Source organism: Atractosteus spatula, chromosome 7 (assembly GCF_055471065.1).
Source record: "Atractosteus spatula isolate fAtrSpa1 chromosome 7, fAtrSpa1.hap1, whole genome shotgun sequence".
In the NCBI taxonomy this organism is placed as follows: Eukaryota; Metazoa; Chordata; class Actinopteri; order Semionotiformes; family Lepisosteidae; genus Atractosteus; species Atractosteus spatula.
Window position 1 is genome coordinate 20,841,233 of NC_142712.1, and position 17,693 is coordinate 20,858,925.

Genomic DNA, 17,693 nt, shown 5'->3' on the forward strand with positions numbered 1-17,693 from the left:
TTCCCAAAGGAATAAACAAATCACAATACTGAACCACGTTTATGGTGTTTTAGGTATTCAGAACTGTTTTGCTTTTCATAACAATCCCCTTGTTATATAAAAAGCAAAACTCAAAACTGTGAATGGCCTGACCTCCATTTGGGTCCATTTTAACTCGAAAGACGGTTCTCGGTTCTAAACAACAGGACTGATAAACAAATGTGTACAGAGCTTGTAAACAATGAAAATCAATCAGAACTTGGGCTGCATTTTTATCCTTTAAAAAACAGATAAAAATCATATCAAAATTGAAAGAAAGGGTGTATGCAAATGGTAGATATGGAAAAAAAGCATTTGATCATTTATTAATTTTACAAATTAAAAAAAGTATTCTAATTTCTATTCTGTTGAAGTGAATCGGTAATAAAAAAGAAAAAAACAGCTATTTACCTTTCCAATTTCAGCATCTGACATGCTGTGATCTCTCCACTACCTTCAGTATTAACACTGATCAGGGGAGCGATACAGCTCTCTCTGATGACACTGCTCGCTCACAGGTGCCAGGGCACCTCGGTTCAAGGAGTGACCGTTACGCTGGTCAGCTAAGAAATCCCTGCCTACTCTAATCCACCAATCCAAAGCTTTGCTAAATGTACACACCACTTTGCCATTCCCAGCTACAGTTGGCCAAAAATGTAGTCCAGGGTGGGCAAAGTCGGGCTGGACTGATTGTTCAGTGATTTTTCAATGAACATGGAAGAGATGTAGCTGACAAATAAGGACAGATTAAAAAAAAAAACATTTCATCAGTTAAATTTGTGATGCCAGTACTTGTGCTTAAAATCTCAAGCCTTCGTCCAGAATGTCCTTTGATTTGGCATCACAGTATATCTCTAATCTGTTGCTCAGTAGCACCTATAGGGGGCTCTGGGCTCCTGGGAGCTTGAAGTATTGTCAGTGAGAGCTCAACTAGTACTCTGCATTGCACTTTAGAGGCAATAGGGCTCACAGCCTGAAAAACTGACAGATCAGTCTGCATTTCTGACAAGAGCATACAGATTCCTCTTTTCCCCTGAGCTGTACAGGACAAGGGTCATAGCACTCGATGAAGTTGATTCTGGATGATTGGAGATAACAGATGGGGGGGGGTTACAAAAAGAAAAGTTTAAAATTATTTTATACACAGGATATCCATCCACCCATTTTCTAAACGCTTCTTCCAATGCAGGGTCGTGGGAAAGATAAGGCCTATCTTGACAAGCAGGATACACCCTGGATAGGATGCCAGTCCCTCACAGGGCAAATACATTCTCACACCTAAGGCCAATTAATCCACACAGAGGATATATATTTGTAAATTACAGTCACCTTTCGTTCCATTTTGTTCCTCTTCTGCCGTCAGTAGAGTGGACAAAAATAATGAATGGCTTGTTACCATCATGTGAACTGTGCCTAATTCCACAAGGTCTTTTGACGAATCGACAGCCTCATATACCAGGACCAGCAGGTTATTCAGATTTTCTAAAAAGACCTGGTCTCTGTAGCGATACCTAGACAGTAAAACAGGAGGGAGCAGGAGTCCACATGAAATGTATTTTTAAACCCACTGAAACTGATGCTTTTAATAGTAGCACCATGCATGCAGATTGCAGGATACACAAAAACATGTGTAGGATAGCTAAAATAACATTCCTTCTGAATTTATAAACAAGCAAACTTTTATGAATTCCAAATCAGATGGATAAAGATTTTCTCATTTCTTTTCACGTTAACTCCAAGTGTTCCAGACTAACTTGAAAGCCTTTGGCCTTAGTTCATAAAGTAGTTAAGTGAAAAAATTTTTAAATAGGATCCTTATTTTGACTACTTAACTTGGGCACCTAAATAATTTCACATTCATATAATATCTTAATCTTAGTAAGGTCCTTCACTCTCGTCTCTGCGTGCTGTATATCTGTCTGGAGAATGTACATAAATAAAGATACCAAAATAGCTTACTTCAGCCCAGTCTTCACAAAGCTGTTCCAGTCCGATGCGGTGACCTGTTTGACAGACACCTGTATGACAAGCACAGACCTTATTGTAGGATAAATAAAGCATAAAGTTTTAACACTGGTCTTAACACTTCACTTCTTCAATAAATTTGCAATGGTTTTGCAATTTAGATTCTCCCATTTGCTTATCAATTTGGCTCACTACTGTATCCCTAAATAGCACTAAGATAAAGGCAAACCATGGACACACTACTTTCACAGAGAACAGGATCACTCTAGATAGTGTTTCTGCACTCTTGAATATCATAGCTCTTCCAAAACAGACAGGAAGGTATGGTTATGAATAGGACATTCCCTAGTTAGGAACAAGTAAAGGTTTATTCCATGCTGAAAAGAGAAGAAAAGAAACAACGTTGCAGCTGTGGAGCCTTCTTCCAGTGAACTTTACTTGTTTACTTTACTTGATGCGGCTACCTACTTGAACTACATTCCCTAGTTACTCTACACAGCACTTGACATCTGTAAAATTGGCTTTTGAACCTCCTTCCCGTAAAGAAAATAGAATGCCTGCCTTAGGCTTTGTCCAGTTTAACTGATGGGAAACAAAATGAATGTTTAAACTCTGTGAAAGTGCTTTTAAAAGCAAAAGTAGGAGGCCCATCTTAACCCAAAGGGTTGTGGGAGTACCAATTAATGACTAACTTCAAAAGGGCCAGAGAGCTTGAATGGCCTCCTCTTGTATGTAATGTTTCTTATGGGCTCATTTAATGGGTTGAGAAGTAGGCAAATTTCAGGCTGCAAACAAACCACAGATGACACAGGTCTCACACACCAATTCACATAAATAAAGCTAGTAGCCTTGTTTATTACAGCCCTGAAAACACCCCCAAGACTGACTCTAACCCAGACAGCTGGCTACTCACATGCACCAAACACTACTGTAACACGTAGAATTCTTTTGGAATTCTGCTAGAATGGTTTTGGAATTCTGCTAGGACTATGGGATTTGATATATGATTTGTGTGGAAACAAACTATATACCAGGAGTCTTTGGAGCTGCTGCAGCATCTTCTCTTCCTTCTCCTGCACGGCTTGGTCCTTCTCTTTGTATTTGATGTATGATGCCTTCAGCCACTTAAAAGATGCTGTTAGCAGAGATCTCTTCCAGCTGGCCTGCAGCTGTGGAGCTCCAGCAAGCCCTTCGGTAATGGAATCCACCAGCATCCACCTGCCAAACACAAAACAGGTTCATGTAACCAGCCCTTATCTGCAACAGGTCACCCACAGATTGAATCTCATTCACTTTTCAAAGTAGAACTGATAGGCATGCACAATATGATCAAAAGCCATGATATGATATGATTGATGATATAAGCCAGCAGCCATATCACCCTGCAACTCACAACTGGCAACCCACTGAAGCTAAGCAGGTGTGTGCCTGGTCAGTACCTGGATGGGAGACCTCCTGGGAAACACTAAGGTTGCTGTTGGAAGAGGTGTCAGTGGGGCCAGCAGGGGGCGCTCATCCTGCGGTCTATGTGGGTTCTAATGCCCCAGTATAGTGATGGGGATACTATACTGTAAAAAGGCACCATCCTTCGGATGAGATGTAAAACTGAGGTTCTGACTCTCTGTGGTCATTAAAAATCCCAGTGCGTTTCTTGAAAAGAGTTCAGGTGTTACCCCAATTCCTAGCCAAATTTCTCATTGGCCCTTACAAATCATGGCCTCCTAATAATCCCCATCTATAAATTGGCTACATCATTCTGTTCTCCTCCCCACTAATAGCTGATGTGTGGTGAGCATTCTGGCACATCCAGGTGGATGCTGCACATTGGTGGTGAACTTGAACTTTATTGCCATATGTAACCTGTACTGGTACAATGGAATTCTTACTTACAGAAAGTCTCTCGATTGTAAAACAAGTGTAAAAAACAAAACAAAGTGCAAACAGTGCATCAAGACAATATACAAACAAACAGTAGACAATGTACAAGTAAACATGTAGACAGTTTGAATGTAAACAATACAGACGTGTAAACAATGACTGGAGATGTGCAATAGATAAGAAATCATAAAGAGGTAGATGGTGGTCCGAGGGAGATGGCTAAATGTGTTCGCCAGTCTCACTGCTTGTGGATAGAAGCTATTGAAGAATCTAGTGGTAAGTGTCCGTATGCTCTTATATCTCTTGCCTGAGGGCAGTGGGGTGAAGAGCTCATGCCCGGGGTGGTGACTGTCCTCTGTGATGGCCAGAATTCTACCACGGCAGCGGTCCTCATAGAGCTGTTTAATCTCGGTGAGACCGCAGCCGATGATCTTCTGGGCCATATTGACCATTCTCTGCAGTGCCTTTCTTTCTCGCGAAGAGGTGTTGCCATACCACACGGTGATCCCGTTGGTGAGGATGCTCTCGATGGTGCAGCGGTAGAAGTTCAACAACACATGTATTGGCATCCCCCATCGCTTGAGGCACCTCAAGAAATAAAGGCGCTGCTGAGCCTTCTTCATGATAGAGTCAGTGTTCACAGTCCAGGTTAGATCTTTAGAGATGTGAATTCCCAAAAACCTAAAGTTGGTGACTGTTTCCACTTCCGTTCCATCAATACTGAGTGGGCTGTGAGTGTGTGGCCTGTGTCTCTGAAAGTCCACTATTAGCTCTTTCGTTTTCTTTACGTTCAAGTCCAGGTTATTGCTATGACACCACCTAAGCAGCTGTACGACTTCATCCCTGTAAGTGGCCTCGTCATCATCACTGATCAGTCCTATTATAGTGGTGTCATCTGCAAACTTAATGATTCGGTTGTTGCTGTGTCTTGCTGTGCAGTCGTGAGTGAACAGGGAGTACAACCTTGGACTCAGACAGCAGCCTTGCGGGGTTCCAGTGCTCAGGGTGAGTGGTGTTGATGTTTTATTGCCTATCCGCACCACCTGTGGTCTCTCGATAAGAAAGTCCAGCAGCCAGTTGCAGACAGAGTTGCACAGACCTAATCCCCTGAGCTTTGTCACCAGTTGACTGGGTATGATGGAATTGAATGCTGAACTGTAGTCCACAAACAGCATTCTCACATACGAGTTCTTAGTGTCCAGGTGTTCCAAGGCTGTATGCAGAGCCAGGGAGACACCATCATCCACTTATCTGTTGTTCTGGTAGGCGAACTGCAAGGGGTCCAGGGACTCTGTGATGGAGGAGTTGATGTGTGACAACATCAGCTTCTCCAGGCATTTCATCACCACAGATGTTAATGCTACTGGGCGGTAATCATTCAGGCATGTCACTTTTGCCTTTTTGGGGAGTGGAACAATAGTGGTTTTTTTAAAGCAGGTGGGGACCATGGACTGTGACAGGGAGGAGTTAAAGATGTCCGTAAACACTGTGGTCAGCTGGGCTGCACATGTCCTCAGGACGCGAGGTGGTATCCCATCAGGCCCTGCAGCCTTACGGATTTTCACCCTGCTCAGAGTCTTCTGCACATCCTGCTCTGAGAGTTTCAGAACAAACTCGCCCTGCACACTTGGGGTCTTCTCAGCATTGCCCGTGTTCAGAGCATCAAAGCGGGCATAGAAATGGTTCAGCTTGTCAGGCAGGGATGCGTTGTTCGTGTCAATCTCCTGGCTGCAGCCCTTGTAGCCTGTGATTGACTGTAATCCCTGCCACAGCCTCCGGGTGTCAGCGCACTGGTGGAGTGGTGGAGGGGAGTCCCCATTACCTGTAAAGCGCTTTGAGTGGAGTGTCCAGAAAAGCGCTATATAAGTGTAAGCAATTATTATTATTAAACCCAGAGTGGAATTCAGGCAGGACACCAGGAATAACACCCTTGTTCTTCTGAAGTACCATTGGATTTTTAATGATCAAGTAGGCAGAACCTCAGTTCAATGTCTCATCCAAAGGGAATCACCTCTTATACCTTACTGGGATATTGGTTTGAACATTGTGGAAGAGTCCCACCTTCTGATCCATCTACACCACCTACAGCACCAACATGGTTTGCCTTAGAAGTCTCTTGTCCCTGCTGACAAGGCCCATCCCTGCTTATATTCTGGGATCTGATGAGATCTGGCTACAAGGTGGTAACACCGATGCATTTTCAAACACAATGAAATTGATTCTCAACACTTAAGACCAAATGGAGTTACCAGATATAGGCCAAGATAAATACACATACAAAAAAGCAGCCATGGCACAAATACTTGTAAAATGTAAAATGTACAAAGTAAGAGCACAGCATCTCTGGAGTATAATCTGAAATTGTGATGCCTGAAGGACCATTCTAAATCACAAGAATCTGCCATTTCTTTCTTTAGACTTATTCCAGCACAAACTTCACTTTTCACACAGGACAGTACGACTTCTCAACTAATTGGAATTACACGGGTAAGAGGTGCCCTTAGTAAAGTTTTCGCAAAAGTGGAAAAGTCTCTGCAAGTTTTGCTGGCTTGCACACCAAACGACCAGTTTACCTTTCAAAACCATCCACGTTCTCTAGGAGAGAAGAGAGCCGGTCAGTGGCACCGGCCAAGTCTTCCACCTGGGCCGAAAGCTTAATCAGGCCGGAGAGAACATCCACCTGCAAGGCCAGAGCCTGAGCTGGACCGCCGGACAGCACCATGTCCAACAGCTTCGCCAGCAAAGCTTCTTTGAGATCTCTCAGCACTGCCGCATGGACTGCACAGGAGGAACAGAAACAGCAGGAGACATGAATATTTCTACACTGCAAATCTCTATAGCGCCAATAGTTTAATTAACACCACTGTTAAAAGGTTGTGTGGTAAAAGCATTCAGATCAGGACATCTGCTCATAAAAAAAGGAGGAATTCAGAGGACAATTTCACTGTACGTGGCTGCAAGAACCCTTTAACCTCTCCAAACCAAAAAAAGTCAACAGGTTTAAGGGTAAGATGTAAGACCTCCATAAAACTGAACTAGGCTGTGAAAGATGTTAGGTCTTACACAGACTATTGTGTAACTGTTCAAATGGTCTGGCTCTGTAACATTTACAGCCTAGTGCGGCCAGTGGGGGGCGCTCATCCTGCGGTCTGTGTGGGTCCTAATGCCCCAGTATAGTAATGGGGACACTATACTGTAAAAAGGTGCCGTCATTCGGATCAGACGTAAAACCGAGGTCCTGACTCTCTGTGGTCATTAAAAATTCCAGGGGGGTTCTCAAAAAGGGTAAGGGTGTTACCCTGGTGTCCTGGTCAAGTTTCCCATTGGCCTTTACCAGTCATGGCCTACTAACGGCCTCTGTTCTCCTCCCCACTGATAGCTGGTGTGTGGTGAGCCTTCGCACCATCCAGGTGGATGCTGTACACTGGTGGTGGTGGAGGGGAGTCCCCGTTACCTGTAAAGCGCTTTGAGTGGAGTGTCGAGAAAAGTGCTACTGTATATAATTGTAAGGAATTATTATGATTACTGTTAACATCTCCAGCCCACTGGTGGAATCAACGCAGGGTGGTTTGAGAAACAGTTTCAGTCGCACTCACTAGGTTTCAACACGCATGATGAGCACAGGAGGAGGATAATTTACTTTGGGGAAAAACAAATTTCATACTGAAGTAAGAGACAAGATGTAAAAAGGGTTAACTTAAGTCAGTTCTGCCTGAAAATTAGACTTCTAAGCAACAGGGGTTTATGGCAGGAATGGGGGTTAACTGATAAGGATTCCAGATGCAAGCTAGGAACCCCCCTGGGTGTAATCTTAAACTGACCATTTGGCCAGGACCTCGTAAACTGGCCAAATACCATGACCCCCTCCCCTTACCATAACACCAAAATGACGTCTGAAGCAGCAAGCAAGGACTATATAACCTAAAAGTTTGTACCGGCACATCGAACAATACTTCGGTTTTGTTGTTTCTTGCGGGAAACATGACTTCGGCTTTATTGTTCCTTGCATGCAATAAACTCATCTGTTTTACTTCATCTCGGGATCCAGAACCTTATTCTTTCTGTTACAACAATACCTTCCTTGGGCCTCATGGGGTCTTGGCAGCTTGGCATCTCCAGGTACACTTTGACAATGGGAAGAAATGCCTCAAAGTGTTTCTCCACTTGCTTCATGCTGCCTGGCTCCAGGCACCACAGCTCGAACCGCAGACGATGCGTTGCACAGGTCTGGAGCAGCAAGGCCCCAATGGCCTGGCAGGTGTGGGTCAGGCGCTGGAGGCAGTAAATGAGAATGTCTGTTTGTACCAGTTTAGAGCAGACAGGCTCAGTCTGCAGGGCCTGCAGCAGAAATATCTCCAGGGGCTCACTGCAGCACGACAACAGCAGTGTTCCCAGGCCTCTGAAGTGCTCGTGTGACACAAACACGGAGTCCTCCTGGGAGCTCTCCGTTAAGACCTGAAGTGCGCTCTGGGCGTACACACTAAGGTCCTCTGGGGAGCCATGCTTGCCAGCTACAACCAGACACTCTTGTGGGAGAAGAAGTATAGCTGAAACAATTTCCTTGAGTCTCGCAGGCTCCATGTATTTATGAAACTCCATTAATCCTTCTATTGGGTGAGATCTCTTGTTTGTTCTTCTTGGCAAACTCTTCAGCTTTGCCGTTTCCATCTCTTTTAAAACTGCCTTTTCAATGGCTGCTAAATACTTGCCGATGAGGTCAAGGCTACCTAGATTTTCCATCAGCTGGGCAGTTAGCTTCAGAAGGCTGAGGATATCGGAGCTGATTTTTGTGCACAGCTTTTTGGATTTGATGGGGTTGAGATTGTGGGGTGGCAGCGACTCCAACTCTACAGCTAGGAACCACTGCTCCAGAGTTGGATGACTGAAAATGGATTTGAGCACAGCTCCCAGCACCTGAAAGACAGAAATAAAAAAAACTGTTATTGTGAGCACTGTCAATCTTGTAATCCTAAACATTTATATTGTAATTCACTCAATTCTTTAAGAGACCCTAGGATTTTGCAAAGGGAGATCTGAGGATAGCGTAAATCTTTCTACGGCTGTCTTCATAAAAAAGCTTGCCAATAGCAATGATAAATCTGCAGTTTAAACAAAAAGAGATGAATATTCTTTTGTTATTTTTAGATATTTGTATAGTTTGAGTGGGGAATTTTAATGTCAGGTTTCCAGGTTTATCCATTAACCAATAAATTAATCCATTATCTTAGTAATTTAATTTTGGTTTGTGGACTATCTGTCAGTCTGCTTGCAAATTTGGCATAGTACCACATTCCCAGGGCTTGTGACAAAGTTTCATAGGACTAATTTACTCCTTAAGCACACAACTCCAAGGCCAACTCCAACTCCATGCAGAAACATCTATAAATCTTTAAAAACTATTAACATCCTCAGACTCAGAAGAACAGCTGAAAAAGTTGAATTAAGCAAACAGTTCAGTCACATTATTAAGAACACATGAAAGCTAGGTGGTAATGGAGCAGTGCATATCTGATTTACACTGCTCGGAGAGATAAGACATGTAAGACAAAAACTGTGTTTAGAGATTGTCTAATGAATTGTTCCAGAGTTACGTTTCACTGTATATCGACACCTCACTGAAAGCTAAGATCACAATTCACAATACTTGAATTTATAAGGTAAATTAAACAAAAGGTAAGGTAAACAAAACCATCCATAAAAGCCCTCTGCCTTGGGTATCTGTCTCACATTGAAAAACAAACGTTCCTCAGGATCAAGCACCAAACATGGAGAGACCTACCAGATCTTTCTCAGCTTTTCCATCCTGAGCTGTATTCACATCAACAAAGAGGTCAGATTCGTCCTGGGAATTCGAAGAAACAGCCTCACTGGTTTCTTCCAAGCACTGAAGTCTATTAATTAAGGTTCTTAGCAGGTCCATGTAGACATTCAGTAATGCCAATCCGGTGTCTTTTGAAAACTGAAGATGAATCAGAATACTTTAGCTCTAGGATAATACTAGTCCAATACTATTACTTAGAAAACATAAGAGCACCATCCAGATTTCTGTTCTTTCTAGTAACAGGACGAATAAGGAGCAATATTTTAGGCTTTAATTATAAGTTTAATATACAAAAAACAAAAAAGACTAAAAAATACCATTAATCCTAAAAAATATTTTAAAATATAAAAATAATTTGCTTTCATCATTGTCAAAGTCAAGTTATATACACATTACATGTTGACAGGTATGAAAAGTCTTAGACACTTGGACTGAAATGGTATTACTCTTCCTTTCTTCACTGTAACACCTAGGGGCAGTTAGCTGTATTACTGCTGTATTACTAAGGAGCTAAGGAGTATGTTAGCTCTTGCTGAACAGTGTTAGCACTGAGTAATTTAAGACCACTAATTGCATCAATTAAGAAGTTTCTGTAACATGCAAGTCTAGTCAGATCTGTCCTCTTAGAGCAAGGCAGTACCTGAGGCTACCAGCTAACAGTATGGAGTGTTCTTAGCCAAGACGGGCTTTTGACATAAAACACTGCATAATGTAGCCTGCCTATTGAACACACCTTCTTACTGTAGTTTGCCTTAACAAAGAAAATACTAAGTTGAGTCCTCTCTCATGTTACGGCAGATGAAATATTCATTGTCCTTCTGGCGTGGTGGGGAAGGAGTTGTAGATCCAGGCAAAAGAACTTACCATTCCGAAGTTGTCAACAAAGGTTTTTATGTAGAGCAGAACATGTTTCACAGCCACGGGAAGGTCCCTGGTGTGAAGCTTGGAGACAGCACTTTTAGCGTTCTCCTCAAAAGAGTCTTGCAGCATGTAGGTGGCTCCTCTGCTGTAGGCTGCCTTCATCAAACAGGAAAATGAGCCAGGCGCAGAGGGGGGATCAGGAGAAGGGAAGTCTGATGATTTAAACTTGTTTGGGGGGTGGGGGGGAAGGGGGCAAAGAAAAAAAATGAAGAGAATGAATGCCCTGAAATTTAGAGGCTGTCATGAATTTCATTGTCATGAAACATAAAAAAATAAAAGGAAGATGATATGCTTAGGAGAAAAGGTATAATCTGTTGTAGCGGCGAGGCTTAATAATAAGGCAGAATTAAGTGTTTCTGAGCTTCCCAAATGAGGCCCCATTTCTCTGTTCATCTCTGTGGAGCAGCCACAGAGAGACCATTAGTGCAGGGTGATTTAAGGTTTCCTAGGACAGCTCCCAAAGGGGGATGCACTTAGCTAAGTCTGGCTATCATGATCAATGGTCATCCACTGGCGCCTATCAGTCTAGGGAGTGCCGGATGGACATCTGGACTGCATTACTAAGTGTCAGGACTAAGTGACTCATATCTCACCTTGATCAACCAATCAGGGACTGGTAGGGCCGAGTAACCCACGTGGGACTCTGATGCCCATGGAACTTTCAGCCAATCAATGAGCTGAAGTTCCTCCAGGTAAAAACAGGCAACACAGAGAGCCTGAGAGATTCAGTAAGATTCGGGAGATTCAGTAAGATTCAGGAGTGGACTTCTTTGGACTGTTCTAAAGGGAATTCAAAGGAGAATTCCAGGGCAGGACGGCCCAGGAGCAGAAGGCTCCCAAGGGCAGGACATTCTCGCAGCGCGCCTCCTGACCATCCTGAGACTCAGCCCGGACAACCACTGAACGGTCAGTGTGTCCGAGTGCCAGAACTTTCCTTTGTTCTAAGAGTCTAGAGTGGAGGTTGCCAGAGAGTAACCAGCAGCAGGCCTCGTGAACAGGTCAGAACTGTGGACAGCTGAATCACTATTCAGAACTAGCGCTTCATCAGGAACGAACTGGTCCTCTTCCTGACTTGCTGGGATCCACAGTCATCTTTTCCCCTGTGCACAAACTTTGCTACAGCAACAGCACAGCCTGGCACGGAGCCAGAGAGCGCGGATTGGACAGCAACAGCCTGCAACTGTTTCTTTGTGCCCGCAGGAGATCTGAATCCCCAGAAATTGGATGAGTATTCAACTTCAATGCATTACAGCTCGAGAATTCAATTGTTATCCCAACCAGTTGATATCAATTTAATTCCTAAGAGTTATGTACTTGTTTTGAGTATCTAATGTAGAAGTTATAACCAAATTCATTTATGAAACGGTCTAAATGAATGATATACTGAACGTATGTCCTCTTGATATGTGTAACTCTTCGTAACTGATTGAATATATATCTTTTGTATTCTGATAACCCTCTCGATAAGATCTGTTAGGTTTATATGCATATTCTATGTATTAATAAATGTATCCTCGTGTATTAGTACCTGTGTGTGTGCGTTGTTTGAGTTATGTCGCATGGTTGGATTCTAAAGCCATCAAAAGAATCAACTTTGTGATTTACTGCTACAATTGATAATTGTCTCAGTAAATGCCCAAACCCTACAGAACTGGTGCCTTCAGAGAGCCACTATGATTACATATTTGGCGTCCCTGAACGGCTATGAAACATTACACTGTAAAGAAAAGCAAAGTACATAATCTGTCCATTTGGTTTTATTTCTCCCCGTGTTCAAGTGTTCTCCCCGTGTTCATGTGGGTTTCCTACGGGTGGTTCAATTTCCTCCCACAGTCCAAAAACAAACTGGTCGGTTAATTGGTTTCTGGGAAAACTGTCTCTGGTGTGAGTGTGTGCATGTCTGTTTGTGCCCTGCGATGGACTGATGTCATGTCCATGGTGTACCCTGCCTTGTGCCAGTTGCTAGCTGGGATGGGCTTCAGCTCCCCCATGAGCCTGCACTGGAAGAAGTGGTTAGAAAATGGATGGATTACAATTCCTAGAAAAAGTCTCTGATCCTTGAAGGACTGGAGAGGCTGTGCTTTCTGTTCTACTGCACCAAGGCTGTGGAATGATCTCCCTGCACAAACAGACTTTACAAGCCCGTTGGCACTTTCAAACAACCCTGTCCCAAAAAATACTTTAGTACACCGTCTTCTGATTCTTTGTTTATTAGATAAAATTATTGTATATTAATATGTAAACCTGTATGTGTCTTTTGCTTTTCCTTTGTTTTGTTTTAAAGTTACCTGTGATGATGCGTCATGAAATATAAAACAAAGATTATCATCAATGAAGGATCATGGCTAAAAAATGACACCCCACAATTCAGCACAATGGAATTGTGGGGTGTCACATGGAATGAAAATGGACATGGATGTGTTTAGCAGCAGTACTTTACCCTCCCTTACCAGCTCCTCCCTGGCCTGAGGGGGTATCCAGAGCGAGTAGTAGCGGTGAAACTCCACGATGGCAGGAGGTGTGGCTGTTGAGTCTTCAGCGGACGCCAGCTCTTTGTCATACTGCTGCAGAGCCAGGCAGAGAGGCAGCGGGTCCCTCTGGGAGTGCAGCACATCCGACAGGACAGCAATGAGGAACTCGGGGACCACACCGTGCATACCTGGGGAGGGTACGAACAAGGAATCTCCTCAGCGCTCCTTGCTGACCCTTTTCATATTGGACTCAACACCACAGGTACCAGACTCTCTCTAGGTGTGTGGTTGGAGGGTCACAATTACCAGTCTGAGAAAAATTAAAGCAGAGGCCCAATTTTGTACAAATTTGACTCAGAAAAGCTTGTGCACAATCAACATTATTAATCAACATTATAAAATGGGCAAAAAACAGTAATGCATGAGGAACTAGGAATGACTGGGCAACATGGCTAGTTAAAGCTATTTTCTGTTTCTTTCAAATCAGGTTTCGGGGGAACCGGAGCCTATCACAGCAAGCAACGGTCAGCAGCCAATTACCCTACCAGTATGTTTAGGAAACACAGGGAGAACATACATAGAACTCCATGGTCCAGAACTGAACCCAGGGCCCAGTGTTGTGAGGCAGCAATGCTAACCACTGCGACATTGTGCTGCCAACAGCAAGTTTATGATTACAATAATTAAAGTGACTAAATAACAAGCAGTTTAAGAGATAGAACAAAGCAGACAATGTAATTTTTTGAGTCAAATGGGAAACTGGTGGGAAAGCTCAAAGCTTACACAGAACTCTCCCTGCATGAACCTTATAAAGAGGTTACATACATGCAGTCTTGCCTGTTGATGTTTAGCAGTCAGTGCAATGCATTTATCCATTGATAAATGGATAACAAACCTTACTGCAGTTTAGATATTTGATGCCAGCAAACAGACAAAGAGGAATTACTCCAAGTTAGCAAAACCAACATCCTTATGAATTCCATCAAAATAAACCAGCAAATATCCTGTGCATTAACAGGTTTTCTACAAAAAGGCTTCTGATGAAAGCCCTGTAAAAGTGAGAGGACTTGATATCAACGCTCAAAGTCAACCCAGAAGTCTACGTTTGGACAGATACTCCAGGGCACAAGTGGAAACTAAGGCAATGAGAATTCAGGGATGAAATCAGAAGAAATTTCAACCTTCAAGAAAAAGATGGAATAGATTCTTAGATCAATAAGCTAAGGTTGCTCTGAGTGGGACCAGTAGGGGGCGCTTACCCTGCGGTCTGTGCGGATCCTAATGCCCCAGTATAGTGACTGGGACATTATACTGTAAAAAGGGACCATCCTTAAAATGAGAAGTAAAACAGAGCTTCTGACTCTCAGTGGTCATTAAAAATTCCAGGGTGTTTCTTGAAAAGACCAAAGACCTTGTGTCCTGGTCAAATTTCCCCCTGGCCTTTACCAGTCATGGCCTCCTAATAATCCCCATCTATGAACTGGCTTCATCACTCTGCTCTCCTCCCCACTGAAAGCTGGTGTGTGGTGAGTATACTGGTGCACTATGGCTGCCGCTGCATCATCCAGCTACAGACTGGTGGTAGTAGAAGGGAGCCCCCACTGCCTATAAAGCACTTTGAGTGGAGACTCTAGAAAAGTGCTATACAAGTATAAGGAATTATTATTTTACCATGTTCCTTTTCGGAGATTGCTGGCAACCTGTTTCTGGCTTCCAGCGCTGCTGGGACCAGGGCACTGAAAGGGAAGGTTTGCAGGATGAGATCTTCATTAAGAGCTGACCCCAGCTCTTCACACTCCCCCTCACTGCCCTCCATTATCACGTCCACCATGTCCAGCACATCTGAAAAACAGGAGCAGGTGCTCAAAACCGCCGTCATCCTCCACATTTGCCAACAGCTCAGAAAAACCAAGCCATGTGCCGTCAAAATTTGACAACTGACTCAGTCTCATCTTTTCTTGAACGGGCCTCCCACAGCAAGTAAACAGAAACATCTGTAGTATTTCAAAGGGTTTCAACAAAATTGCATTACTGTTACTGTTTCTGTCTAATTACTGTTCCAAGGTATGGCCACTGTCATACAATGGCAATGACAATGCCATTGGCTGTCTTATTCACACAGAATCTGAATTCATTTCTGAAATAGGGTCTGGTGCACTAAAAAACTGTTAAATTCACCTAGGGGCAGGCTGTATTATTATGTACAAACTTTCTCCTGTACACCTCCTTCCTGGGGTATCTAAGACTCAACTTATAGTACATAAATTTGACTTGACATAAAAATCTCCCATAGGTCCCATAATCACATTTTTGAGTTTAAGGAAAGTTTATGCTGCGGTAATGTGGTCCTCGCCAGCAACCACCTGGGCTCCATTTTGTGTCTCAGTCTCACTTTGTTCATTTGCATCATCTCTCTCTTTCTCATTTCTTTTTCTCCAGCAGTGCATTTATTATTTACTGTATATATTTAAGAGTATGTTATATTTGGTGTGTATTTAAATTAAAGTGTTTTTTCATGAATGGCAATATTCTGTACATGTTCATGCAATGGCTAAGAAATGGTAACTTCAGACCCAAGAAAATTAGGGTTACATAAAGACTTGGCACAACAGAGTGGGTGTATTTACTAAGATAATGATTATTCATAATATAATGTACAGTGCTTTATGAAAGAATTCTCTCCCTGACCCTTTCTGTGACACAGTACTGTTGTTCCTACAGGCATCACTACTTGTTCCTACTTAATCTATTGTCTTATCTATATACACTGCCTGGTGTCAGCATTCCTTATTTTTCTTTCCCACATGCTGAGACACCCAGTGAGGCAAATGCCATTTAGCCTCCACAGAATAACCCTCATTCTAACTTAGAGATATTTGGCATTTGCCTGAATTAGTGTTCATTAAAATTACTGATGAGGTGGCACTGCAAGATACTGCAGTTCGCCATGCTCAAACCGGTAGGACATCAGCCACTAGCAGTACCTTTTGTAAATAATCTAGTAGGGCTATACAACGTGGGGCAAAGGCACTTACATCACACAAAGCATGGCCCCAGCATGCACTAAATGAAGACCTCAGTGTGGTGAATGTCACAATTGTCCCTTCAGAGCTTCTTATTGGATTTGATGTCTTGCTAAAATAGTTGCATACATTAGAAAAATCACAAAACAGTCTTTGTCAGGCACCTGCCATTCACCAAAACCTTCTTGGCATATTTCTTAGTTCTTCATGTGCTTCCCAAGGCAATAATGAAGCCTCTGGAAAGTCCGAAATTCAAAATCTTGTTTTTAAACTAATCATAAGAACCACAAGAAAATATATATATTTTTTTCCCAGCAGCTTTCTGTTTGTTCCCCCTGAGACTGTGCTTTTAGATCAAAAGTGTGATGAGAGACCAATCCTGCAGACCCAGCTTATTTAATTACTGTTGTTCACTGCTTCACAGAAATGCTCACCGTCAATGTGCGAAACAGGGATACTGGTGGCATCTCCTTCCTGGCCTGTCAGGTTGGCCTGCAGGTAACTTGCCTCCTGAACAAGGCTTGCTGCCTTGTCTGTGTACAGGTAGGGGTTTGACACAAGCTTCACGAGAACCTGTGGCAACAGACAGCTGGCTCAGTAGTGCAAAGATAACTGTGGACACCAGCTACAAATGAGACACGACCCGTCTGTTTTGTACTTAGTAGCAAATTGATTGCAGGATCGATTTATTGTTTACTGTAGTCTACTGAAGATATATTTTTTAAAAACGCATCCACTGCCCACCTCTGACTGAGATGGAACAAAACAGTTAACAACACTCTTTACCTCAGCGTATCAAACGCCTACTGATTCTACAAGTACTTTAATCATTTGTGGTCTCTGTTTCTTACCCATGGAAACCTATAACATTCAACTAAATAGAAGTGCACTTCAAACAAAGAATAGGAGGCACTTTATCCATAGAGTTGTGCGTGTAAGGAAGAAGCTGCCCAGCCATGCTGTTGGAAACTAATGTCCTGGCTTCCTTGAATAAACAATTGCATGAGATACTTAGATAAATTAGCTACTAATTACCAGACAGTATAAACTGGCTGAATGGCCTCCTCTTGTTTGCAACTTTTCTTATGCTCTTAATCTGCTACATTGTTACAAAACTATGATGTGATACTTGCATATTTTTGCTACAAATTTCAAGTGAAGGTCTAAACAGTCTGCTGTACATTATCACTTCTAGAAATAATTTTTCACAACGTGAAAAATGTATTAACAATCATTTGTGTCATGTGAAGAGATAAGAAGCCCGATTTGTAACTTTTATCTTTGCCCCAGAGATTGTTTTCCACCCAGAAAGAAAGAAAACAGGGATGAAATCATTAGACTTGGGCTGCTGCTGGCAGCCAGAATGAGCCTCAGGCCAACACTTGAATTCAGCCTCCTCACCCTTTCCAGGAACTGGATCACTGTTTCCTGCTCAGACTGCTGCACAAGAGCGAGTTGATCCAGCCACAGCTCCAGCTCCTGCCATGTGTACTCAAACACACCGCTGTCCTTCAACACCTGCCGTTCACAAAGCGCAAAAGATACAAACAAGAAAACCACGTCAGAACACACTAAATATGGGAAGGACACACAAAA

General features: G+C 42.9%; 1 protein-coding gene across 1 annotated transcript in view; it reads right to left on the minus strand.

Annotated features, from left to right (window-relative positions):
* Window positions 1-17,693, minus strand: part of urb1 (URB1 ribosome biogenesis homolog) — a 47,257-nt gene that overhangs the window by 14,675 nt on the left and 14,889 nt on the right. Inside the window, exons 16-26 of the mRNA XM_088922361.1 lie at window positions 17,499-17,615; window positions 16,532-16,670; window positions 14,746-14,916; window positions 13,054-13,262; window positions 10,547-10,768; window positions 9,641-9,820; window positions 7,938-8,775; window positions 6,435-6,639; window positions 3,015-3,201; window positions 1,978-2,036; window positions 1,348-1,529 (exon numbers count right to left, since the gene is read on the minus strand). Of these exons, the coding sequence (XP_088778487.1) occupies window positions 1,348-1,529; window positions 1,978-2,036; window positions 3,015-3,201; window positions 6,435-6,639; window positions 7,938-8,775; window positions 9,641-9,820; window positions 10,547-10,768; window positions 13,054-13,262; window positions 14,746-14,916; window positions 16,532-16,670; window positions 17,499-17,615 (2,509 nt within the window). The remainder of the gene's footprint in view (window positions 1-1,347; window positions 1,530-1,977; window positions 2,037-3,014; window positions 3,202-6,434; window positions 6,640-7,937; window positions 8,776-9,640; window positions 9,821-10,546; window positions 10,769-13,053; window positions 13,263-14,745; window positions 14,917-16,531; window positions 16,671-17,498; window positions 17,616-17,693) is intronic.